Below are 25387 nucleotides of genomic sequence, written 5' to 3'. Positions count from 1 at the left end.
AATGTTTGAGTGTTCTGTAGAAGGGCTTTCCTGGTCCACCACCCGCCCCCCTTCCCTTGTTAGTGTGTCCTTCGTTGCCGAAGACCAGGCCATCAGAGAAATGATGACATGACTTGCACTTGACTTTGTTTTGAGTGAGGGAGGGCTGTGCAGGTCACCAGCCCCACTTCTCCTCCAGAGCCATCTGAATCCAGTGACCAGATATTCATCAGGATGACTGGCGATGTCCCAGGATGAGGCAGTTAGGGTTAAGTGATTTGCCTAAGGTCACACAGCTAGTGAGTGTCAAGTGTCTGAGGTGAGATTTGAACTCAGGTCCTCCTGACTGCTGCACTGGTGCTTTATCCACTGCACACCTAGCTGCCCCCTCCCTTGCTAGTACCTTCTCCTGTAAGGTTACTTTCCATCCACTCTATGTATCTTGTATATACCCATTTATGTACATGTCTTCTCCTTCCTGAGAACATACGTTCCTTAAGGAAAGAGATGATTTTTGCTTTTTCTTTGTATCCCATAGGTACTTAATAAAAATGAAGTATTGACTAAATGATGGAGATGCAGCATATTATTAAGAAAAACCTAAGTTTCAACTTAAATTACTTTTATTTAAACATGATCTGAAACAGTATTGCTCACCCAAGAAACTGGGTGGCTATTACCAGACAGAGGTGTTTGGAAGGAGTTTTCCTGAGCCGAGTACCTCCAGGGACCTGCATCTCACAGTTCCCACCCTCAACTGGGTGTGGCCCCTAAAATCGAAGCCAGAACATGCCACTGCGGATACGGTTGTAGTCAGGGAGTTGTTCGATGGGACCTGAGGGAACAGAGCCGTTAGTCAGCCTAAGGCACTGTCTACAGAGACCTACTGAAGGACTTATCACAGCTCTGCACCCTTCCCTCCCCACCCAGCACAGGACACCTGGCCTCAGGGATGATCAACAGGCCTTGGAAGGAGTGAATGAGGCGGGCTAGCTGCCTGAAACGTGAGCCAAGAAGGAAGAGAATGTTCATATGCAGGAGGCAAGGAACCTGTTCCTTCAAGCTCAGAGCTGGCACCACCCTGCTGTCCCTGATCCCTAACCATGACCTAATTCTCTCCCCTCTAAGACCCACAGTCCTCTGTTCCCACCCAAGAGTCTTTTCCCCTCTGTACAATGCATCAACCTCAGGGGCCTTCTTCACCTCAGTTCAGTAGGAAAGACCGAAGTTACCCTTTAAAAAGAACCATGAGAGAAGAAAGTTCACCACCTGATCAGTGGGAGAGGGAAGGGAGCTGCTGGGGCAGGTTTTCTGATGGAACTCCCTTTGACTGACAAGCAAACATGTCAGAGCAGCCTGAACAGGGAGTGGCCAAGGTAATGGGGAAGCAAGGGTCCCTCCCTCCTTGACTTGAGGGCTCTGTTTCCTCTGCCCAAGATGTAGAACCTCCTACAAAGAGGTGGCTTTTAGTCCCACAACTTCCAACAAAATTGCATTTCTCTCTGCTTCCATCTGGAGAGGCAGAAATATGCCTCAATCCAAATGATGGAGAAAAGAAGGGAAGTCATTAATCTAACTTTAAAAACCTGGCAGAAATTCAAAGGGGAAAGAAAAGTTAAGACAAATACCAGACTCCTCCTCTTTGTAAACCCACACCCAAGTGGAGGAAAGAAGCCTCCTTAACAAAAAAATCCTTCATCCCAGCCCCAGTCATCTATCTGCTGACAGCCTGTAAACTACTCACCCACTGCAGCCACGGCAGGGCACTGGTCATACAGGTACTTGGAGCAGACTTCCCGAACAACACTGGCATCGATCTCCTGGGAGGAACAAATGTCAAATGGGCAGGAAGTCAGTTGTCTGAGAAACGTAAGACAGGGGTTCAGCCACACAATAACAAGGTCTCCAAATCAACAACACATCTGACTCTGAAATTTTCTTTGTTAGTTTCTTTGCCAAGACAGTTCCTTCTCTTCACAGTAAATGCCTTTGAGAGATATAGCAGAGAATGTTTTAAAACTGCTTAATTAGACTAATTGCTACCAAAAGAATTCCTAGTAAGTACACTCTTAGGAAAGTAGAATTTAGCCTGTCCAGATGAAGACAGTGAATGTCACAATAAACAAGTTTCAACTCAGAGATAGCAGAACAGAGGCTCATCCAACAATTGTGCTACCAACCTCAGGCCTCCTCATTATCTGTTTCCTAGCCTCATGCCCACACAAATAACTAGCCCACGACTCCCTAGGCCTCCTCCAACTATTCATCCTCTCTGACCTTCTCTCTTACTGGCCCTTCCATGCTATCAACTACTCAGATGAGGGGTCAGGAAGGAGTAACTCACCTATCCGACCCCTCCCTGGCCTCTTGCATTAGACTGCCATTAGACCCCTCTGAGTCCTGGGGAAACCACAAGGCAGGCTTGATTATGGGAGGGAGGGAACAGTAACGTAGCTCCCTCACTTACAGCTGAGACTGTCCCTCAGCTCATGTATTCAAGCAACAGTAGCAGACTGGAAAACAAGGGAAAGTGGGCAGCATGCTTCTCTGCTGAGCTCCTGAAGGCAGAATTATGTCCAGAATTATCTCTGGAATTCCAGTTCTACCGAAAAAAAAGATCATTCAGCTGCTATGGGTCCTAGCAAATCTGGCTGAGAGTGCCAGAGTTGACTGCAGGTCAATGAGCCACAGGAACAAAGTGCTTCTTTGTTCTTGGAATAGGTGCCCATAAGGTTCCAGGGGACACCTGCCCAACTGTGCACCTCAGGGAAGGTGGAAGTAGTCTCCTCTAGGGTCACTGGAGTACCAAGCGAGAACAAAGAATCACTAATTCCTTCAGTGACCTCAACTGAAGAGCAAACAGAGGTCATCAGTAAACTGGGCCAATTTCTGAGAAAGGTCTAATTCCAGTGCTTTCTGGGCTCAGGTTCACAGGGTTCACTGCACAAAACCCACAGTCTTCTGAAGACTGGCCAAGAAAGCATACCTCAGGCAGCCTGCAGTTCCTGGCAACAGGTCTTATGCCCAGAGAGAGAAGCAGGAATGTAACCTCCAAACTGCACAGGCCCTGCGGTGCCTACACGTGCTTATTCTGTGCCCACTAAGGTAATGCTGCAATTCTACCTTTTCCCATTAGAGGCAAAGACTGGGCTCTTTCAGTCTGCTGGGCCAACTGTTCACAGCCATACAGATAAGCAGAAGAAACACACCCCTCCCCTAAGCAGATTTGTGATGCTGGAAAGAAATTTGGTTTTCAGAGTAGACCATGGTCCTCCCACCCCAGCCTTTACACACCGAAATCCGGCTCTCCCATTCACTCAAAGGTATGCGGCGGCCATAAGTCAGAAGGCTACGTCCAATGTCTTCACACACAGGTGTGGTACCTGCAGAAGAGTGGTTCTAATTAAAGACTCAAAGAGAACCATTACAAAAGTTCTTTCCAGGCTTCTGGGTTCCAAATCAAAGACACTTACCCACAATGGATTTCACAGCTAAAAAATGAAATTCTACATAAATCAGGGAGTGATTTAGCTAATGTTATCTCTCCTGAATGAAGAAGTCACTTAATATTTCAAAGGCAATAATTGTCCTAGAAGCACAATGGAAGAGGAATTAGAGAGCATGAGATCCCACCTAAACGTTTCTAGAATTCAGGAGAACACAGCATACTACATCAAGGGACTGTCCCAGGATTTTCCTAAAGAAAAGCAACTCCCTCTCTTCTATGTGCCTACAAAAGATGAAAAAAAAGGAAAGGGAGGACATGCTTTCCATTAAAGGGGGCTAGCTCAGTTTTCTATGGGTTTATTCAGATCAGGTAGTTCCAAACGTTTAACTTGTTCAAAACATGTAACTTGTGGTCAGCACAGCTGCATGGCCCTGGAGGGAACGAGCAGTCTGGTATAGCAGAGTGCTGGATTTGGAATCAGAGGGTCTAGATCTGAACTGGGGGTCTGCCACTTACAGCCATATCACTGAACCTTCTGGGGCCTTAGCTTCCTCATCTGCAAAATAAGGTAGTTGGACTAGACAACTTCTACAGGCCTTTCCTAAAGTGTTTGTTCACTATGACCACACTGATAAAATTCCACCATTTTAGAACTACCAGTACAAAATGAAACTTCTCCTTGATTCTTTTTCTACCCACAATTGTAACAGCTTAACCTCGGGTCTCCTTGATCCTACAGTAGACCCCGACATGAGTGTCTAGTTTCCCTCCTCCAATGGAATAAAGAAGACTTTCTGTCTATATCCTCTATGAACTCTGGTATTTTCAGGGTTAAAAGTACTCTCCTCACAATAACCTCCTTAAGCAGGAAAGTGCTACGACCCACACTCTACATATGAAGAAAATGAGACTCAGAAAAGCTAAATGATTTGCTACCAATGGTCACAAAGTGCCAAGAGCTCAAGCCCAGTCTCCAGACTCCAGCATTTTTTTCATTATACTACACTTCACAGATGGTTCATAAAATCCTGTGACCAAAATATCACCACCACAGTGGAAGCCAAACTTCTAAGCAGTGGAAAGAGAGCAGGATTTGGGGGTCAGAACACCTCAGATCAATCCCAGGTTGGCAACTGAAAATCAGAAAGATCTTGGGTGAGTCACTTAAATCTTTTTGGGCTTTGGATTTGTCATTGATAAAATGAAGGAGTTAGACTAGATAACTGCCAACTTCCCTCTGGTTCTGTAAACATTACATGATGCTGTAACACTTAGCTAGAATGGTCCTGAAGAAACAGACACAGTCTGGGTCCAAGTCTACGTCTCGCTGGTAGAGGTTTAAGGACCCAGAGTCACCACTGCACCACAAGATGCACAAGGCACCAAAGGACTTTGGTGAAGGCTTCCTGATGCAACACAAGGAAAATAGAAAGAGTCTCCTAAGGGAAAGTCAGGTGGTGAATGCTGCTCTGAGGTCAGAAAGGCTAAAACATGGAAGGGACCTCAAGAGAACATCACGTCCATGGCATCTCTTCTTGCCTCCTTCTTATTCCCCTCTGAGATCACCCAAATTCAGATGCAGAGCAACGCTCCAGGCAACTTCTGCAGACATACCATCCAGATGAGACACCAAAGCATTTCTCAGGATGTTTTTGCCTCTCATCACCTCACTTTCCGTGGCACTGGTACACAGACGCATCCTAGACAGGAAAGTTTCTGTCATTACTCACATTCAACTATACATAGAATCTATGGTTCCCAGTCAACCGTACGATCAGCACCACTTTGACTTCTAAATGGAAGAGCCTCTATCCCTGGTCTGGGACAATGTGGTACTCTAGAAGGGGACTAAGTTCAAATCTCACCTCTAGCTTGTGGCTTTTGGCAAGTCATTTTACCACCCTGGGCCTCAGTTTCCTCAAATGTAAATGGGGCACAGAGAGGGTGAAAGGGAGGGATTCTATGACTAAGAATTATGCAGAGTTTAAAAAAAAGTCATCTGCAAAACCTAACACTGAGGCAATGATAAACTTGTAGCCAGAGGCAACCTCCAGACACACAGGTCCAATACCATAGGGCCCACAGAGAAGGGCCAAGAACTAGCCTCTTCTTAGAAGGCACTTACCATTGTCCCTGAAGGAAGAACACCATATCATCTATATTCATCTTATCAGTGACAAAGTGGATACCAAACAGGCCAGTTTCTGAGTAGCAGATGTTGAAGGTCTGGAAACTCTGGCACACCTTGTTCGCCACAGAAACAGATGCCAATGGACTCGACTGGTGCTATATAACCAAGTCAAATTTGAGCATCACCTTAATGTTAACCCATTCTTTAACTACAAGTCATACAGTCCAACCCTCCCTGACACAGCCAGAGCTCCTAGACAGCTAGCATGCACTATCCCCTGCCCCCTTCCCAGGCCCAGCGTCTGTAGGGAAGGCGGTCACAGCCTTTCCTGGTCCCTCTGGGCTCCCTAATCCTCTTCAGTAGCAGACGCAGAAGGAATAGAGAAGGGTCATTTTTAGTTACTGAAACCTTAAAAAAGGTCTTACCAAGAGTGCCCAAGTCAGCATAAAAACAAGAGGCACACATGCTGGGCTTCCCTCTTCACCCTTCTCCACACAGGAGTGCACATCTTACACAGTTCCTTACATCCTTCCTAACTGAGGAGGCTTCCACCCTCTGTGGTTCTCCTCATGCCACCTCCCTCTATTGGGGTTCCATGCTCCCAAGCATCGCAGGGCCCTTCTTAGGAGGGATCTTTACCCTTTCATATACTACATTCTGAACCATAGCCCCAGACAGGTTTGGATTTTTAGTCAAATTCAACACAAGCTCAATTTTGTATGAAAAGATTCAAGGGGAAAAGGGTCCCAGTAAATATAAACAGTAATGGTAATTTCCCCTTTACCCAGTATCTGCCCAGGAGCTCACTGCTTTGCCCACTCTCTCTCCATTCCAAACACACAGAAACCAACCCAGGAATGCAGAAGGGAAGACCTCATACACAGGCCCTTCTTCATGCCTCCTCCTACCCCTTCCCAAGCACTTCATGAAACCCAATCCCTTGGGAATCCTTGCCAAAAGCCAGGGCCTTCCAAGGACTATCCCCCCACACATAGAGTAGAGAATCCAGGTCCTTACCACGCCCCCTCCATAGGTACAGTCATAGTGACCAATGATTGAGTTTGCTACCGAGAGTACAATATTATCAGGGTTGGCCCAGCCTGGGCCCTCAACTGCTATGGCCACATGGGCTAGAGGCATGTCATCATCCCGGTGACGGATCTGAAACAGCAAGAAGGGCCAAAAGGAGATTCACAAAGGGATGTTACTGCTCAAGGTCTAGAGTGATTATCTGACTGCTCTGTGGGATGGCCAGGTACACAGTGCTACACACATATCCCACAAGCACTGCGCTAAGCCTTGTTAGGGAAATACAGAAGACAAGGCTAAGGCCTATTCCCAAGGAATTCACAATCAAGATGGGAACTGAGGGGTGAAGGAGGAGGAGATTCAAGGCCTACCTGCTTTAAACTAAGTTTAGACTGGGGATCAGAAGACAGACTGGGGGAGGGGGGGAACTTAGATGGGGGAAAATTACATCTTTATTCATCAATCTCTAACTGAAATTAGGAATTTTCTTCAATGACGGATGTGCACAACAAACACCATTCTGAGAAATGTCCGCAGGCTTCACCAGACTGCCAGGGGGCTCCATGACACAAAAAGGTCAAGAACTGTGTCTAAAACTCACCAGAAGATGGGTCTTGGGTAGCAGCCTTGCCCAAGGTCACTAAGGCTATTCACAAACATGATCCCCAGGAGCAAAGGCAAAGCAATGATGGCCTGACGCCGCTGGAAAGTCCATCTCTGATAAATCTGAGCCTTTCAATTTTCTCACTTAATACACAATCTCTCAGTCTGAAGATGCTTACAGAAGTCTACATAAAGAGCTTATAAGAGTCATCGTGTTGTTCTCTGCCTCTGGGACACACGAGTTTAACAACATACCTCACCTTCCCCAAATCCCACATCACCAACTAGCATAATTGGCCAGATTTGGACACAGGCTTGTCATAAGTAGTCTAGGTGAAAATAAATTTGGGACATATTTCTGCAGTACTTCAAAAGACCCACGATGTTCTCAAGTATGGGTATTTCCCCAACACAGATTATGATCCCTCCATGCCATAGTAAATAGCTTCATAAATTGTGGTCAAAACAATTCATGCCCTCATGGCCAACTTTGTGGTGATAAGACTCTACCACACGTAGGCAGACTCTGTCGTTGGCCAATGTGGGCACATGTTCTTTGGCAAGGCCAAAACACAATTCAATGAAGTGCTTATTACATTCAAGGCAGATAGGTTTTGAAGTGGGAAGCTGGAAAGTTCAAATCTGGTTTCAAACCAGCTGTGTGACCCTGGGTAAGTCACTTAGCTCTGACTGCCTTAGTTCTTCATCTGCAAGATGAGCTGGTATAAGGAAATGGCAAACTATGCTAGTATCTTTGCCAAGAAAACCAAATGGGGTCATGAAAAATTGGACACAACTGAACAACTAAACAACAACATTCAAGATGCAATCTGGAGACACACAGATGAAAAACAATACTCTGACATGGTAGGATCTCCCAGACCCCTCAAGAACACAGGGTCTGCTCAATGTACCATGAAGCAACAAAAGAAAACTCCAGTGACAGAGAATATATTAAATAAATATTACATTTATAAAGTAATTAATTAAATAACCCCAAATCCTTTTCCATAAGGCTAGGAAGCACATACCTCACTGCCTGTGAATCGGCAAGATGAAGGGAGAGGCACAGCATCCTCAGCGTACACTGCGGGGACACTGCCAAAATGCTTCTGAGCAAGGTCGACTAGCTGCTTGTGCTCCACACCTGGTCAGGGAAGTCAGAATGATGTCCTCAATGCCCCGATCCTTCAATGACCTTTGCTACATATCCAAACCTCCAGCCTGAGGCAAGACTCATGAGTCACAGAATACAGAAAGACAATGGCTGGAAAAACACAAGCTGCTCAGATCAGCAAGGTCCACCTTCTGAGACTAAAGCTGACAGAAGTTCAAATCCGGAGAAAATATCAAGCCAGGATCCATAATGATATGCTCTTCTGCCACAGAACTTGGAGAGTCCAAGCCCCTCAGTACACAAGCAAACTCCAGCACACATGTAGCTGGCTGGAAGCTCCACTTACAACTGAAGAAGCATTTCCAACTTTCAGTCTTGAGCCCTCTTGCAAAGCACCCTCAGCTAAACCACTTGGATGCTGTTGCTCTGTAGGTGAGCCAGAGAAAGGGTACAAACTAAGGTATGACAGGGAGAAAGCAAAGAGGCGAGAAAATGGGCATTGACCATGAGGTGACTGGGGGTGAGGTATAGCAAAGAGTGTGATACACAGAAGAGGGGAAGGGGTCCTGAAGAAGGGTAAAAGGGACGAGATAAAGGTGGCAGACTAGGACTAACAAATTGGGATGGAAGAGGAGTACAGGATGAGTGACCTCATAACCCTTCCCTTTCTATCACCACATCCCACACCATTATCTTCACCAGGTTCCATATTTAACTGCCTCCCCACCCTGGGTAGCACCCGCGATGCTTGTACTTTGGTGGGCCTTCACCTTCTATCTGGCCTAGCTCCTGCACAAAGAGGGAAGCCTGTTCCACACTCACCTCCTGCAGCAGCTAGCACCATTCGAGGGGCCTTGTAGTAAGTATCAATAAATTCAGCCAAGTCTTGCCTGGACAGTTTCCTGAAAAGGACAATGACAAGTTCAGTATATGAGATCCATATATACCTGGAGCTGCAAGTGACCGTGGAAGTCATCTAGTACAACTTCATCACTTTACAGATGAGGAAACTCAGATCCAGGGAGGTTCAGTGACTTGTCCAAGGTCACACAAGTAAGTACCAGAAGTGGGATTTGAACATAGGCCTTCTGACTCCAGAACTCATACTTTTAGAAAACGTGTAGAAAGGTTTAGGTTAGGGCATACAGCACACTCCAGAAGCAGGAATAGTACTAAAGTCTGGTTCAAAAGAGACCTTGGTCAAGTACCTGCTAGATAAAAGGGTCACATCACCTCCAGGAGACTCAGTTTTCTCACTTATAAAAGAGAGACGATAATAAGTGCACTACATACCTCGGAGGGTTGTTGTGAGGAAAACACTGGGTAACTTTTAGAAAAATGTTTATCTCTTATTACTTCCCTCAATTACATGTTAAAAACAATTTTTTAACATTTGGTGTTGCTTCTTTTAAAGTTTTGAGTTCCAAATTCCATCCCTCCCTCCCTGCTCCCTAAGAGGGTAAGCAATCAGATACGGGTTATGCACGTGCAATCATATGGAAACACTGGATAACTTTAAAGCCCAATATAAAAGGTAGGGATGGTGAGAAATACATTATTACTACCATTATTATAAACTTGACCAGAGACTGGCTAAGTAAAGGAAAGAATGGCAGCCTCCTGAAGACTGAGGCTCCCTGCTCCAGGCCCCTGCCCTCTGAGGACTCCAGAAGAAAAAACCAAGCTCAGCACAGCCCCAGCACACCCCCACCCCTACCCATCTCCTCCTCCCACTCCTTGCCCTTGCCTGGTCACCAGGGTCCAAATACTCTGGTGAGCAAATACCTGACCACTAGTTCTACATGAGGTTTGATTACCAGATAAGGGCCAAAACATCAGAACTCAAACGTCCTTATAGGTGTCAGAGTTATCACAGAATCAAAATCTATCTGAAGAGGATGCAGAAGCATAGACTGTCAGTGGAAGTTAGCTAGTCCAATCCTTGTATGTTACAGATAAAACAAAGGTCCCCAAAAGGAAAGAGGTTTCCCTATTCTAAGATTGATGCCACTGTATAATATAGTCGAGTACTCTGGGAACTGCCTTCAGAACCAGACATGGCTCAGGATGACTTTGGCTGTTTCCAAATATCAAATCCATCCTCAAAAGCCTAAGATTTGCTCCTCCTGAGGATAACCAAAAGAAGGTGCTAAAGACGCTGAAGAAAGTTGCTCCAATGGCCTTGAGCCACATTTCTGTCAAATCACAGCAGTTCCCCAAGGGGAACCCTCTGAAAGGCAAGATTCATTTACATGTGTAAGTTTCCATGGCTTCAGGCATGTTTGCCATCTGTGCCTGGATAAGGTTCCATGTGTCATCCTATGCTGTCCCCACCACCCATGATAAAACAGAGTTCCTGCACACAGCTGGTGTCCAGAAACAGGACTGTCCCTTTCCAATGAATTCTCACTTGGCATTCTCACTGGGTCCTTCCACAGCCTGGGCAAGAGGAGTGCCTTGGTAAGCAGTGGCATGAAGATAGTCAAATACCACATCCCGCAAGGAGCTGTCGTTCTCCTGCATCTCCTGCAGAATCACATTTCGCTCCTTCTCAATCTGGGAGTCCTCCAAGCTGCAGTTCTGTACAATGTCACCCAAGATCTCAACAGCTGTAAGAGAAAAAAGTACATATAGAAGCATTCCTACCCTAGAGGTCTGGCCAACCTCATATTAGTAACAGGTGCATGAGCTAGTAGTCTGCGATGGAAAGACATGGTGGTAATCACTATACTCTCCACCTCCACCACCAACACTGTTCTGAGCCAGAACAAGACACTATGGTCACCTATAAAGAATGGTATTTCTTTGTTTTCTCTGGTACGAAATAGAAGATATTTGTCTAAGAAAATTTACCTCCTATCCCCAATAATTTAGTTATAACATACTGATCGTACAATATTATGTGTAGAGACTCCTGAGGACAAAAAGGTACTTCAGCCATAGAAGGGCATGTGGCCCTTATTGCAACCCATCAATGTACTAAGAAAGCAATCTGAAGGTAGGTAGAGTCAAAGGCTGAGCAGAGATCGTTAGGAAAGATTACAGTTTGTAACAGAGAGCAGCCAAAAGGTTGGGGAGGGTCACAACGAAGTCACAACCACCATTACAGCAGAAAGACCAAAGATTGGTTTAGACTTAGAAAATTTAATATTGCTCAGTTGTAATGTACAGAGAACTTCTAAATACTGCAAATTCTTGTACCAACAGATGACATCATTCTTTTCTAATAAATATTCCTAATAAGAAACTTTCTTTGTGCCTTAGGTCTAGAAAGAGAAAAAGAAATAACCCAGAATATACAAATTAAAGTGCAATCCAATGCCCTCATTTTACAGATGAGGAGATGGGTCCATGGCTAAGTGATTTATCTAAAAGAATCCTCTGACCCCTGACCCTTCCACTATACCACACTGAGAGGGTAAACGAAGGGGTAAATTGTCACTTTATTAGATTATAAACGTGGGTTATTTTTTATTGTGTCTGTGTCTTACACCTCTACTAAACTGTATGAAGGCTTTGACCATGTCATCTGAATTGTGTATCTCTTCCAATCCCAAGGACAATGTTCTGGCTTTATAGCAAATCAATTCAAGTAGGAATTGAATAAACATTTGATGATTTTACATTTTGTGGGACATAGGAGAAGAGGAAAGTGCTAGGAGTGATCAAGCTTGTAATCAATAGATGAAAAGGGTAAAGAAGCTTGGGATGAGTCCTTCAGGCATAAAACAAGTTCCTCATCCAAATGCTCGACTCTGGACAAATGAAGGAAATTTAGCCAGGCTCCACGAGGAAGCGCCCACAGCCGTGACATAGACTCAAGGTGAGAAGGATCTAAGAGGTCAGCTACCAGCTCAAATTTGAAGCATGAACCCCTCCCTTTCCTCTCTTACTTCCCTGGCAAGAGGTCACACAGCCTTAGCTTAATAGCTGCATTAACTAAAATTCACTATCTCCTTAGGCAGACCATTTTACTTTTAGAAAGCGGACTGCTAGACATGACACCTCCCTCTTCCTGAAGGAGGGGTCAAAGCTGCAGGTCTCTGGGATTCAACTCCTTCAAAACACCAACACACGAAACCACTGGTGTAAAAAGATATTACCATATGCAAATGAGATCCACTGCACTTCAAATTCCCAGCCTTTGCCATGGATTTCATACTGTTTGACCTTCATCATTACATTTATTCAATGATCTCATACAACACTGGGATGCTATTTGTAGATGTTCTCACGTCACTTCATACAACACAGCATTTCATGTCTCTCAATCACATCCTCCTCTGAGGTGGGAGGGAGGTGAGCCTGAGTTCTCAAAGCACTCAGCACAGAGCCTGGCACACAACAGATACTTACATCAGTCTACACTGACTACTGAATAAAAGTCGTGCTCAGGGAAGGGCAAACTCTGGCAGGTCCAACCAAACTGGAGAGGCTTATGCCTAATGATGGACAGCATCCTTCACTAAAGGACCAGCTAACTAAACGTGCACAGGCTAAGTGTGTAGAAGGTCAGCCACCAAGTGGTGAACCTTTCAGCCAAAATCCCTCATCAGAAAGAAATGAGAATAAGACTTGCCTCCAATAGAGGAAGTACCCACAACAACAAACCACAGATTTGTCGAAGTGGACATCTATCAATCAGACTGAAAGCTCCCACAGAATAGATCTACACCCTATTTTGCTTGTATTTCCCCAAAGTACCAAAGACAGGAGTCTATGTGTATTTACCCCTCAATAAATGTGATTGATATTAGGAACCAAGCACATCTTTCCTGCTCCAACAGTGTTCAAGGTCGTAGGAGACAATCATGTTGCCTTAGACTCCTTTCAGAGGACCATAAATTTAAATTTGAAGAGACTTTAGAGGTCTAGAACAACCCCCTCACTGCCCAAAGGGGTTAACTCACTTTCCCAAGTTTATACAAATATTAAGTTGCAGAGAGAGGACTCAAACCTAGGCCTGGGTTCTAACTCCAAATCTAACATTCTTTGGACAATGCCTCATTGCTCCCTATGAAGCCTTGCAGCTAGGGAGATCACAGGTTAAAAACTCAGATGTAAAATGCTCCTTGGTACAACTGAATCCCCAAAAGGCCCTATCAAGTTGGTCTCGCTGAGAGAAAAACAAACCACATCTCTTCCTCCAGTATCGAACACAGAAGGCTGCTTACCTTTAGGAAGGTCCTTACTCAGTGCTTTGATATAGTATGCAGTATGTTCCCGAGTGCTATAAGCATTTAGATGGGCACCCATCCTCTCTATTTCTTCTTCCAATGCTTTCCCAGGACGTTTCTTTGTACCCTGGAAGCAAACCAAGAGGGAAGAAAGAAACCAAAGCATTTCAAACTGTATCAGCTCAACAGCCAGGAGGGATACAAGAAACAAGGGCCTTCTATGAGGCAGCTCAGAGCAGGCCACCTTCCAACTAACTTCCAAACATCAGCACAAAATCCCTTATCCCTTTTGTGCATAAAATATAGTAATACTCTCTATGACAGGGACTCTTAACTTGGGCTTCATTAACCTGTTTTTAAATATTTGATAACTTTTCAACGTAATTGGTTACATTTTATAATCACAAGTATTTTCTTCTGAGGAATCCACAAACTGTGCCATACCAAGTGCTAAAGTGAAACAGGTGTTTCAATACATATTCTCATTCCTCTTGAAAACAAACCACAGGAAATCTATTCTTAAGGTTTACAGTGTTCAGTAAACAAGGGCAACAGGGAAAGAGGAAGAATCTGCCAGATGTGGGTATCCAGTTATAGGAGCCGGAGCAGGAGGATGCAACAGATGCCTAAAGCCAGAGAGACAAAGCAGTTCAGAGGAGATAGTACCTTAAGCTGAAATTCAGTGATTGATGAGCAATGGTCAGGAGTAGTGAAAGCCCTAATGGTAAAAGTTTCTGGAACATTTCCAAAGCTCAGCTGGAAAACCCAGATCTTGCTAGCTATGTCCTCCCTGGCAGAACTTTAGACTCTCCCCCTAGAACCAACCTGAGCTCTGAGAAGCCAGCTTATCTTGCTTAGACCTAGTGTCAATCCATCATTGGCCCCTAAATAAAGTGACATACTGCAACGTGAAGAGACACACAACCTCTGGAGAGTAGAATCAAGCAGAAATTCCTGTCCTAAAAGCTGCAAAGCTGGGGTCTGTGGTTCCAGAGAACAGTGACCTAACCTGTTCATACCTTGAATGCCAAGTGCTCCACAAAGTAGCCAGCTCCATTGTTGTTTTCATTCTCATAGCGGCTGCCAACATCGATCCAAACTCCCACCTGGAGGAGAAATAACACAGAAAATCCAGGCCCTTCACTGAAGTCTGTCAAGTTATACACAGATGTGTCCCTCTTACTGCTCTGCTCAAAACTCCAGTGAATAAGGTTTAAATGCCTTGCCTGGCATATCCCCCGACTCTCCAGCTCTATCTCTCACGACGCCCCCAATATGTACTATTCACTCCAATCAAACTACACTACATCTGCTCCTTCAACACATCTTGTGCCTTCTAGCCTCCTGCCTTTGCTCATGTTGCTCCCAATGCCCTGAATGTCCTTTCTCCCCTTAATATGCTGGGATTTCTACCCATCTTTAAAGCTTAACTTAAATCCCACCTTTTCTAGCATGCTTCCCATAATCTCCACATGTGGTAATGACCCTTTACCCCCCAGACCTCACATGACCTTTATTTGCACCCTAGGAGAACCTGTCAAGATATTCATAGCTATCTATAGTTATCTATAGAACTCAGGGTCTAGGATGTGATGACACATTATACATGTACTATCCTACAAATCACACGCTCCTAGATTCTGAATTCTATGAGGATAAGAGTTGTGTCTTAACCAAATCTTTAATTCAGGCCTGCACAACATTTGGCCCATGGGCCACTTACAGTAGCATACCTCCTACAGTCCTCAAAAGGATTTCAGGTAGCCCACAAAAGAATGCAGAGGATGTAAAACAGGCCTGCACAACATAGCTCTGGTGGGCTGTGTGTTATGCAGGCCTACTTTAATTTCTGTACTGAGTAAATACCTAGCAAATTTTTGTTGAATAAGCTTAAACTATATCAGGGTCTGTACTCTGCACACACAGATTCCTAGGCAGGCTAACTTACTTTTCATAGGTCCAGAATTGCAACTTACTCTTTATTTTAGGCAAATACCTTAATCATCTTTTGTGGTGAATTATAGGATAGATTACCACAAAAAGGCCTTTCACATAGAGGTAATTTCTCCAGTTAAGCTGCAAGAAACTGTTAAGTCACCAGGCACAAAACCTTGCTCAGGATACAGTCCTCAAATGTTTATTGATGAACTGATAAAGGAAAATAGTCATCACTTTACAGATTGTATAATTTTTCTCTCTTCAATGACTCAGGTAGATCATCTGGTTTTATATTAACAACCTAGTAAGAACTATAGACTGGTACTGGTATCCCCATTTTATAGAGGAGAAAAGTTAGGTGACTTACCCAAGATGACACAATCAGTCTACAGCAAAGCCAGGACTAGAATTCAGACTTTACTCTAGATACAAGGAATATGCTGTTGGCATTCTATCCCTTTAGTCCTACAGGGCAATACTAGGTGAGGCACTGCCCATCAGTGGTAAAGTATTAACAGTCTTATAGATGTCTACTCATAAGCCAACTAACTGACCCATTCCTAGAGTGACAGTTTATAGGATTTCCTCCCTAACACTGGTAAGTAATGATCCAACTTTCTAAGAAACCCATTTCAAACTTACTGTACAGGTATGTTGGCTGGAGTCCTCAGAAGCCACCCGGAGACCATTGTCCAGTGTAGTGACCTGGGTTGCTGGAATGTTCTGGAGAGTCTGAACAAAGGTAGCTGCACTACGAGTTGTGGGTAACTTTAAAAGAGAAGGCTGAAGAAATAACAATGTTATTAGAACAGTCCCAAATCTAGCCATTCTTGATCCAACAAACACAACTCCGACCCACTTTCTCTTCTCTTCTGACACCAAAACCTAGGAATGATCTGATATATTTTTCTATCTCTCCCATAATGAATGACTTGGTGAAGACAAGGTCTGCATCTTTTAACTGCCTGAGCACTAGGTGCAATGTGTATGAAAATTTGACTATTTGAATGCCCCGCCATTGCTCAGCCACCCAAAGCAGTCTCTGGGAAGTCCACTCAGGACAGTCTTGACTTGAGTACAACAGATTACAGAGAAAAAGAGGAAAAGGGACATAACGATTTTCACAAAAACAATTCAAGAAGTCAGAACACTAGAGGCTCACTACAGACAACCCTCAATTTGGTCTCGTGTTATAGAACAGAAAAGCAGTAGATCCAAATCCAGAGATCATTCACAATAATTCACTGTAGCCCAAACTTGAGCCTCCTCATTTTCTACCTTACTTTTAACAAAGCTGCTAATAGTAAAAACTAAGAGGCTCAAGCAACAATTCTCACAAAGACAGCATGGTGTATTATTTTAGGACTCGGTAATTCGAACTAGACACAAGTTCACTCAACAAGGAGGTTTGGGTCTGCAATGAGGCACCCTTTGACCCATAGTCAACAACTTTAAAAAAAAGTAAAATTCAGAGTTGAAAAGTACCTTAGAGGTATTTAGTCCTAGTCCAACCCATACTCAACAAAAATCACCATTATAACATATCCAACAAGTTGGACAACATATCCAGCCTCTGTTTAAAGACCTCCACAGAGGGCTAAATGCACCACCTACAGTGGCAGCCCATTCCCATTTATGGACAGCTCTAATTGTTAATATCAAACCTAAATATGACTCTTTGCAGCAACTTTCTGCACACTGTTCCAGATTCTGTCCTCTGGAGCCAAAGAGAACAAGTTTTATACTCCCTCCTGCACAAGACATCCCTTCAAATACTAAGAGATACCTATGGGGGAGGGGGAAGAGGGAGAAATGTAGCTGGGTAGCACAGTAGAGCACTGGCCTTGAAATCAGGAACTCATCTTCATGAGTTCAAAGGTGGCCTCAGACACTTACTATCCGTATGACTTTGGGCAAGTCATTTAATCCTGTTTGCCTCAGATCTGTAAAATACTCTGGAGAAGAAAATGCAAAGGATGCCAATATCTTTGCCAAGAAAGCCCCATACACAAATGAAGCAACTCAAGAACAAGGGCAGAGAAGGATGTGTCTCCATATGTACGCTCTGAACCTTCTCTTCTACAGGTTAGAAATGTCTAACTCTCTCAACTGCTCCTCACGTCATGGACCCTGCTCGGGACACCCTTATACCCTGCAATTTATCTCTGTCCTCCTTAGACCACAGTAACTAAACCTGAAACACAACGTATATATGAGATTTGCACAAGCAGAGTACAGAGTATCTCCCTAATCCCAGATTCTATGCCCCTCTTAATGCAAACCAAGATCACATTATGCTTTTCTGACTGCAACTCCCCACAGCAGACTCACTGAGCTTATACTCTACTAAAACCCCCAGACCTTTTTCAGGCCAATTACTATTTCACCATACCACCCTCTTATTATAATTGTGAAGTTGATTTTTGGTACCCAAATATAAGACTTGACATTTATTCCTATTGAATTTCATGTTAGATTTAGCCGATAAATATTTTTATGGATTCTGACACTCTTGTCCACTAGCAATCCATCCTCTATGTTTTATCTGAAATTCTGATGTACACCTTTATAGTTACTGATAAAAATGTTTAAAACCACATGGTCAAAAAAAAAAAATGAATCGTTGACTTAGAAAATCACAAAGTAACATTATCTATGTTGTACTTTATTTTCATTTATTTTGTCACACATTTCCCAGTTACATTTTCATTTGGTTTTGTTAATATGAAGGAGGTTTGTGGGTGGCTTGGGTGGGCCATGAATCTGGTAACTCTTGAGTGTAATTCATTTATTATAGTAGTTCCTGAGGGTGGATTTTTAAAATAATAGGCCCTCTACCCTCAGACAATTTGATTCCATAAAACTGTATTAAGCAGCTATTATGTGGAAGGCATTGTGCTGAGGGACATGAATACAATCCCTGTCCGTAGGACCTTATATTATTACATTCGCAGTAGCTGGTGGTTGTGGTGATATGGGGGGTGTTGGTGGGAGATAATAGGAGGGGGAAATATATGTGAATATAGTGTTTATACAGCTAAGTACATAAGAAACATTTTGAGAAAGGAGAGAATAGCTTGGATAATCAAGAAAGCCTTCCAAATAGGAGGTAGTATCTCAGCTGAGCTTTGAAGAAATCTAAAATATCTTAGATGCTGGAGTTTAGGAGGAAGTCCATTTGAGGTTTCAAAGGGGAGAGGAAGAAGACCTTATGAAGTACCTGCTCTGTGCTAGGCACAGTACTAGGCGCTCTAGAAATATTATCCTATTTGATCCTCACAACAACCCTGGGAGGGAGGTGCTGTTATTATCTCCATTTTACAGATAAGGAAACTGAGGTAAAGAAGGTTTAAGTGCCTTGCTAAGGGTCACCCAGCTAGTGTCTTCCTGTGCTTTATGCAATGTATTACCTTGTTTCCTCACAGTTTGGGGGGAGGTCTGTGCAAAGACCATCAGAATCAGGAAAGAGGATCTGGTACGCCAAGAATAGCCAGTAGGCCAATTTGGAAGAAATACAGTTTGTGGAAGGCAGTAAGGTGAACTAAGTCAGAAAAGACAGTATAGCCCAGTGCTGAAGGCTCTAAGTCCCAGGCTGAGGGGTTTACATTTTATCTTGCGGTAGCTGCTCAAGATGATTTGAGCAACAGCGTGAGGTCTGATCCGTGCCTTAGGAAGACTGCTTTGGCCATAGTGCGGAGGATTGACCTGAGAGAGCAGAGACCACAAGTAAGGACACTAGTTAAGAGTCTCTTAGAACACTCCAGGCAATTCATGGGGTCCTAAATGAAAGTAGTATTCACATGAATGGAGAGAAGGGGACAGTGAAGAAATATGGAGAAAGAAGGACAAGTATAACTTAAAAACTGATTGAATTTACTCATTAAACAAGAAGTCCTACTATGCGCAAGACACTAGTGATATCAAGATATCAATCAGATGGACCCTGCCTTTCAGGAGATAACATTTTTTGGGGAGGAATGCCAACATTCACTTAGATAAGTAAATACATAACACGTGTAGGATAAGTACAAAGTAATTTTGGGGTGGGGCAGGGGCAATAGAAATGGATGTGGGGAAGGAGGGAAGGGAAGGGAAAACAAACTACTTGAAGTTAGAAGTGCGTGCAGTCTTCCCTCACACCTTGACAGAAGCAGTAGCGCCATGGATGGGAAGCGCTGCATGTATGTGTGTGGATCTACGCATGCGCGTATACAGGTGCGTGTAATTATACCTGCGCAAACGTATAAGCACAAGCAGACACAGGTGTTCATGCATAAATGTGCACGCATGAAAAAACCAAACCACAAGGTCAGCAAGGTCACGGGCGCTGAATGAGCATTAACCTCCAAGGCGCTGGGGGGAGCACAGGGATGCCCGGACTGTTCTGTAAAGGTCCATTCAGAACCATCTAAGGTCAGGGCTGATGAGCGCTCACCTAGCCCAAAGCACGGAAGCCCAGAGAGGGTCCGAGTCCACGTATCACAGTCAGTAAGGGCAGCACCAAGGACTGCCAAGCCCTGACCCAGGGACCCTTCCGGGGGCTGTACGTGGCAGGAGGGGGCTGGCCCTCACACCCTGGGGGGTCGGGCTGCCCCCCTCCTGGGCCTCCACGGCTCCTCCTAGGACACCCCCGGACTCGGCTGGGAAGACCCACGCTGCGTGACAAGCGCGGCAAGGGGGGGCCGGACGCCCCCGTTTACCGGTAGGGAGGTCTTCTCATCACGGTCGGGACTCGAACCCAGGCCCAGTCCCGCCTTCCCACCGCACCGCTGGGTCACGCCCCGGGGGCTACATGCCCTCCCTGGGGCGCGGAAGCACCTCCTCCCGGGTGCCGTGGGCGGTGTCGGGGTCAGTCCGCCCATCTGCAAGATGGGGAAACTGAGGCTCGGGAAGAGGAGGTCCGGGCGGCTGCGGCCTCGGTCCGCGCTCGCACCCCGCCTCTCGGCCAAAGCCGGGCCGGGCCGCCTGGCCTCGGACCCCAGGCTTCCACGGTCACCCAGACCGCTCCTCCCCGGGACCCCCAGCCCGTGCCCCACGCCGCGCCGGGCGCCCGCCCCTCGACCTCCCCCGCCCCCGTGCGCGGCCCAGCCGCCTGTGACCCTGTGACCTTCCCGCGACCCCGGCTCCGGGGGCGCCCCCGCCCCGTGGCACCCCTTCTAAGTTGGCTCCCCTTTTCCCCTCCCACACGGGGACATCGAGCTCGACCGGAGAGGGTGAGGCCTCACCGAGCCGCGGGCACGAAGAAGGGCCCGGGCCGCGACACCGCCGGCCCGGCATACAGAGGAGGCCGCCATCTTCTTCCCTTCCTTTCCTCAGGCTGGGAGGAGCATGCGCGAAAGGATGCGCGAGATGGACTTCTGCTGGGACGGCGCATGCGCCTCTTTGGCCATCTCCTCCTCCTGCCCCCTCCCGTTTTCACTCTCGCTCCCTATCCCTTTCTCGCGTTCTCACTCCCTATCTCTCCCTCTCCCCTTCTCCTTCTCTCCTCCCTTGCCCTTTCCCCCTCCTTTCTCCCTCTCTCCCTCTTTCTCTCTTTCCCTCTCTCCTCCTTCCTCCCACTCTCCCCCTCTCCCCTTCTCCCCCTTTCCTCAACCCCTTCCCCTGCCTCTCTCTTGTCCTCTCTCTCTCTCTTTCTCGCTTGTCCTCTCTCTCTCATTCTCTCCTGTCCTCTCTCCCTCTCCCTCCCTCTCTCTCTCATATTCTCTCCTGTCCTCTCTCTCTCATTCTCTCCTGTCCTCTCTCCCCCTCTCCCCCTCCCTCCCTCCCTCCCTCCCTCTCTCTCTCTCTCTCTCATTCTCTCCTGTCCTCTCTCCCTCTCTTCCTCTTCCTCTCCCTCTCCCTCTCCCTCTCCCTCTCCCTCTCCCTCTCCCTCTTCCTCTCCCTCTCTCTCTCTCGCCGCCTGTCGAAGAACCCTGTGAAGTTCTCGGGCGCTTCTGTCAGTCACTGCCAGCACCTCCCTTCATTCATTCATTCATTCATTCTTAGGATTCCAAGCCTCCGAAGCTGGAGAGGACCACAGAGGCCACCCAGCCCATCCCATAGCCGAACCAGAATCCTCGTACCCCCCACCGAGGCGCTCAAGCATTAGCTTAGAGACTTCCACTTAGGGGAGCACTGGCAGACCATTCCTCATGCTCACTCCTTTAGCAAACGTGGATGAGGCCCCTACTGCTTAAAGGGTCTTGATTGGGCGGGGCATTGGGGAGAAGAGAGTAAAGATCGAATAAGAAACAAAGAAACAACTCTGGCCCTCCGCGAGGGAGGGAGTAGCGAGGAATGGAACCCTAACCTTGGTCACTTTCATGTGTAATTGACATGAGCGCACCTGGATCCTGAAGCCTCGGGCGGCCCCTGTTACCGTCCTTGAGGAGAGCAGCCCTCGCGCAGAAGGGGCCCCGCGCTCCCCGGCAGCACCACCACCGCCACTGCCACCACCAACCACAGAGGAGCTGCCACCCTTCCGGAAGGTAAGCAAGCCCAGGGCCTAGGGAAGGGCAGACTGATCACCCGCCCTGCCTAAATCCATAGCGCTGGGAAACGGCTGTCCTGGACTTGTGGGGATGCCTCTACAGGTACCCCAAGCAACCACAGCTACCAAGGACCAAAAAACAAAGTCCTTGGCCCTGTCAGATGGCTCAACATCAGAAATGAATATTATTTTATAGATGAATAACTGAATTTGGTCTGATGAAGCCTACAGTTCCTTTTTCAGGATATCAAATTCCTAAGATAAAATACAAAGGATCAACAGGGGAAGCTAGATATATTGAAATACAGTTAGTATATTTCTATGTGCATATATATGTGTATGTAGATAGATAGATAGATAGATAGATAGATAGATAGATAGATAGATATAGATACACAAGTCCACCGACCTCTAGGTAAAGAACCCCTGCAGAAACTGATTTCCTTGAGAGCAAGAACTATGTTCCTGTTCTATTTTTATCCCCAGGGCTTAGCACAGCCCTTTTCACTTGGTCAACTAATCAATAAACTTTTATTAAGCACTTCATTTGGGTCGGGCAGCATGTTAAGTAAGGCCTGTGGATACAAAGAAAGGCAGAAGATAGTCCCTTCCATCAAGGGTTCACAGTCCTTTAAAGAGACAACATGTAAACAGCTATGGACGAAAAGCTATTAGAAAATAAATTGGAAATAATCAACAGAGGGAAGGCACTAGAATTAAGAGGGATTGGGAAAAACTTTCTGCAGAAGGTATGAATGTAGCTGGGACTTAAAGCTAGCCAGGGAAGTCAAGAGATGGAGATGAGGAGGAAGCATATTCTAAGCATGAAGAACAGCCAGTGAAATAGCCAGAGTTGAGAGAGGCGTGTCTTGTCTTAGGAATGGCTAGGAGGCCAGTCTCATAAGATCACAGAGTGCATGGTGGGATGGGGGAGAGGGGATCAGTAATATGGAAGAAGGCTGGAAAGGGGGTGGGGAAGGAAGTTATGAAGGGCTTTAAAAGCCAAACAGAAGACTTTATATTTGACCTTAGAGGTGATAGGGAGCCACAGAAGGTGATATGATTACACTTTGGGAAGAGCACTTTGACAACCAACGTGGAGGACAGACTGGAGTGAGGGAAGATTTGTGACAGGGAGACAAACTAGCAAACGATGGGACCTGTCTACTGTAATCATTTAATCAATGGTTTTTCTTTCATTCAGTCAGTCATCAATTTATTATCAAGCATTAAGTACCTAGTATGTACATTAGAGAGATAGAAAATATTAAGTAAGGTCTGAGCTACAAATAGATCAGGAAACATCAAAATATGACTGACTTCTACGTGGACTTTTAGTTTAGTTGGGTCTCCTTGTCTATCTCTTTTTGGGTCACTTTTAAAGTAATGGACAGAATTCTGCACCTGGAGCTGAGAAAATCTGGGTTTGAAAGCTGTTTCAAACACATAATAGCTATGTTGAACCTGAACAAGTCACTTAGCACTTCTGCACCTCAGTTTCCTCATCTGTAAAATGAGAAGGCTGCACTGGATGACTTCTAAAGTCTCTTCTAGATTGAATATATGATCCTACAAAGACTGGGCAATTAAAAAATCATCGGTGACTTTTGAAAAAGTCCTTTCCCCAGAGGGGTAAGGAGAGTAATAAAGTAGTGGGTAGTAAAGTAGTGGACATCAGCTGTATACAACTTTCTTCCAGAACTTACACGGTAAAGGGGAGGGAAGGCATGGAAAGAGATGATACAGTTGCACAATGGAGTAGAAGAGTCAAGGGTAGACATTTTTAGGATTAGGGAAAATACTATCTTGTATTCAGTACATTTTAGCAGGTGTAACGTCCACACCTGTACTTGATTGCCTTGTGGAAGAGACAGGGAAAGAACAGAAGGGGCCTGTTCAAGGACACCTCCAATTCCTTATTGCCCTGATTCTACCACACTAACAGCCACATCCCAAGATGGCCATACCTTTGATTTCACCATCACCCACAAGCTTTCCACATTCATGAATTCCAAAATGCTTTTTACCTGATCCTAATCTGTTGTCATCCCACCTCTTCTCAGATTTGCAATTCTAAATCCCATTTTTCACCCTCACTAGGATCTCCAACCCCTCCACCCCCTCAGTTCTTTCCCAGGACATCACCCCTGCCCTGGTTGTACTGTTTTCCATCCCTTCCCTGCAGGAAGGTACTGTTTACACCTCCTGATGGATTCGCTATCCCACTTACCACAACAGCTCTCCTCAAACCTCCCAGAGCTCCTCCTCCCCCATTCTCTCAGCTGAAAACCTTCAGAGAATGATATTTTACTTTAAAAACTGAGGCCACTCATAGAGAACTCCCTCTTGCCTGCTACCACCATCTCCTCCTTCTCTCACTTCATATAAAGAGGTAGCCTTTCTCCTTACCAAAGCAAACTCCTTTCTATACACAAGGAATCCCATCCTACCCTGTCTTCTCCAGCAGTTTGCCCCCCACCATCGCCCCGACTCTCTCACTAATTTTCAGACTCTCCCTTTCCACATGCTCCTTCCCTATGACCCAAACATATGCCTGTGTTTCCTCTATCCTCAAACAAACTCACTTAATCCATTCATCTGCCCTCACTATTGCCCCATCATATCTCCCCTCCCTTTTCTGGCTGAACTCATTGGAAACGTCTTCTAAAATAATGTTGCTACTTCTATTCATCTCAGTCTAACAAACAACTGGTATCTAAGTGGATGGAGTTCGGGGCCTGGAGACAAGAAGACTCATCTTTCTGAGTTCAGATCCAGGCTCAGACACTTCCTAGCTGTGTGACCCTGGGTAAGTCACTTAACCCTGTTTGCCTCAGTTTTCTTATCTATACAATGAGCTGGAGAAGGAAATGGCCAACCACTCCAGTATCTGTGCCAAGAAAATCCAAATTGGGGTCACAAATAATTGAACAGCACTGAACAACATTGAAAAAGCCTTCTGAAATAGATGGCTACTTCCTTATATCTCACTCCAACACTTTGCAGTCTAGCTTCTGACCTCATCATCCAACTAAACTTCTCTTTCCAAAGTTAATGATGATTTCCCAGTTGCCAAATCTAATGGCCTTTTCTCAGGCCTCATCCTTCTGATCTCTCTGTATCCTGTGATGCTGTCCTGTCAATCACATCTTCTTAATACTCTCTTCTCTTCGGGTATTTATTGCCACACTCTCTCCTAGTTCTGACTGTTCCTTCTTAGTCTCTTTTACTGGATCTTCATCCATAGCATGCCCACTAACCATGGGGGTCTTTCATAGCTGTGCCTGGGCCCTCTTCCCTTTTCCTTTTCTATACTTTTTCATGTGGAGATCTCATCATCTCCCACTCTTGACCAGCCCTAAACACTCCCCTAGATTCCAGTCTCAGATCTCCAGTTGCCCTTTAGATATCTCCAGCTGGATTTCCTGTAGATATCTTAAACTCAGTATGTGCAAAACTGAACTCATTATTTTTCCATCTCAAATATATTCTCCCT

At 45.5% G+C, this 25387-nt stretch overlaps 1 protein-coding gene across 1 annotated transcript; it reads right to left on the bottom strand.

Moving 5' to 3' along the window:
- Nucleotides 1-584: 584 nt before the first annotated feature.
- On the bottom strand, nucleotides 585-20825 carry UQCRC1 (ubiquinol-cytochrome c reductase core protein 1). Its single transcript, XM_072651979.1, has 13 exons — nucleotides 20648-20825; nucleotides 16065-16205; nucleotides 14504-14590; nucleotides 13482-13611; nucleotides 10718-10916; nucleotides 9130-9209; nucleotides 8222-8337; nucleotides 6576-6719; nucleotides 5553-5713; nucleotides 5042-5127; nucleotides 3274-3362; nucleotides 1724-1799; nucleotides 585-814 (listed from the first exon to the last, which is right to left on the bottom strand). Exons 1-13 carry the CDS (start codon nucleotides 20714-20716, stop codon nucleotides 750-752), a joined length of 1443 nt encoding a protein of 480 aa, XP_072508080.1. The 5' UTR covers nucleotides 20717-20825; the 3' UTR covers nucleotides 585-749.
- Between the last annotated feature and the right edge of the window lie 4562 nt (nucleotides 20826-25387).

The sequence above is a fragment of the Notamacropus eugenii genome, chromosome 1 (genome assembly GCF_028372415.1).
Source record: "Notamacropus eugenii isolate mMacEug1 chromosome 1, mMacEug1.pri_v2, whole genome shotgun sequence".
Lineage (NCBI taxonomy): Eukaryota > Metazoa > Chordata > Mammalia > Diprotodontia > Macropodidae > Notamacropus > Notamacropus eugenii.
The sequence above is the reverse complement of the archived record's forward strand: the minus strand, read 5'-3'. Positions and strand labels throughout refer to the sequence as shown.

What these genes read in the sequence shown, in the direction of transcription:
- UQCRC1 (XM_072651979.1), bottom strand. Translation starts at nt 20,716, where the DNA reads ATGGCGGCCTCCTCTGTATGCCGGGCCGGCGGTGTCGCGGCCCGGGCC. An exon ending in GGTGCTAGCTGCTGCAGGAG is followed by an intron (nt 8,338 to 9,129) that starts GTGAGTGTGGAA and finishes TTCCCTGACCAG; the next exon opens with GTGTGGAGCACAAGCAGCTA. An exon ending in AATGGGAGAGCCGGATTTCG is followed by an intron (nt 1,800 to 3,273) that starts GTGTGTAAAGGC and finishes TGTTCCTCCCAG; the next exon opens with GAGATCGATGCCAGTGTTGT.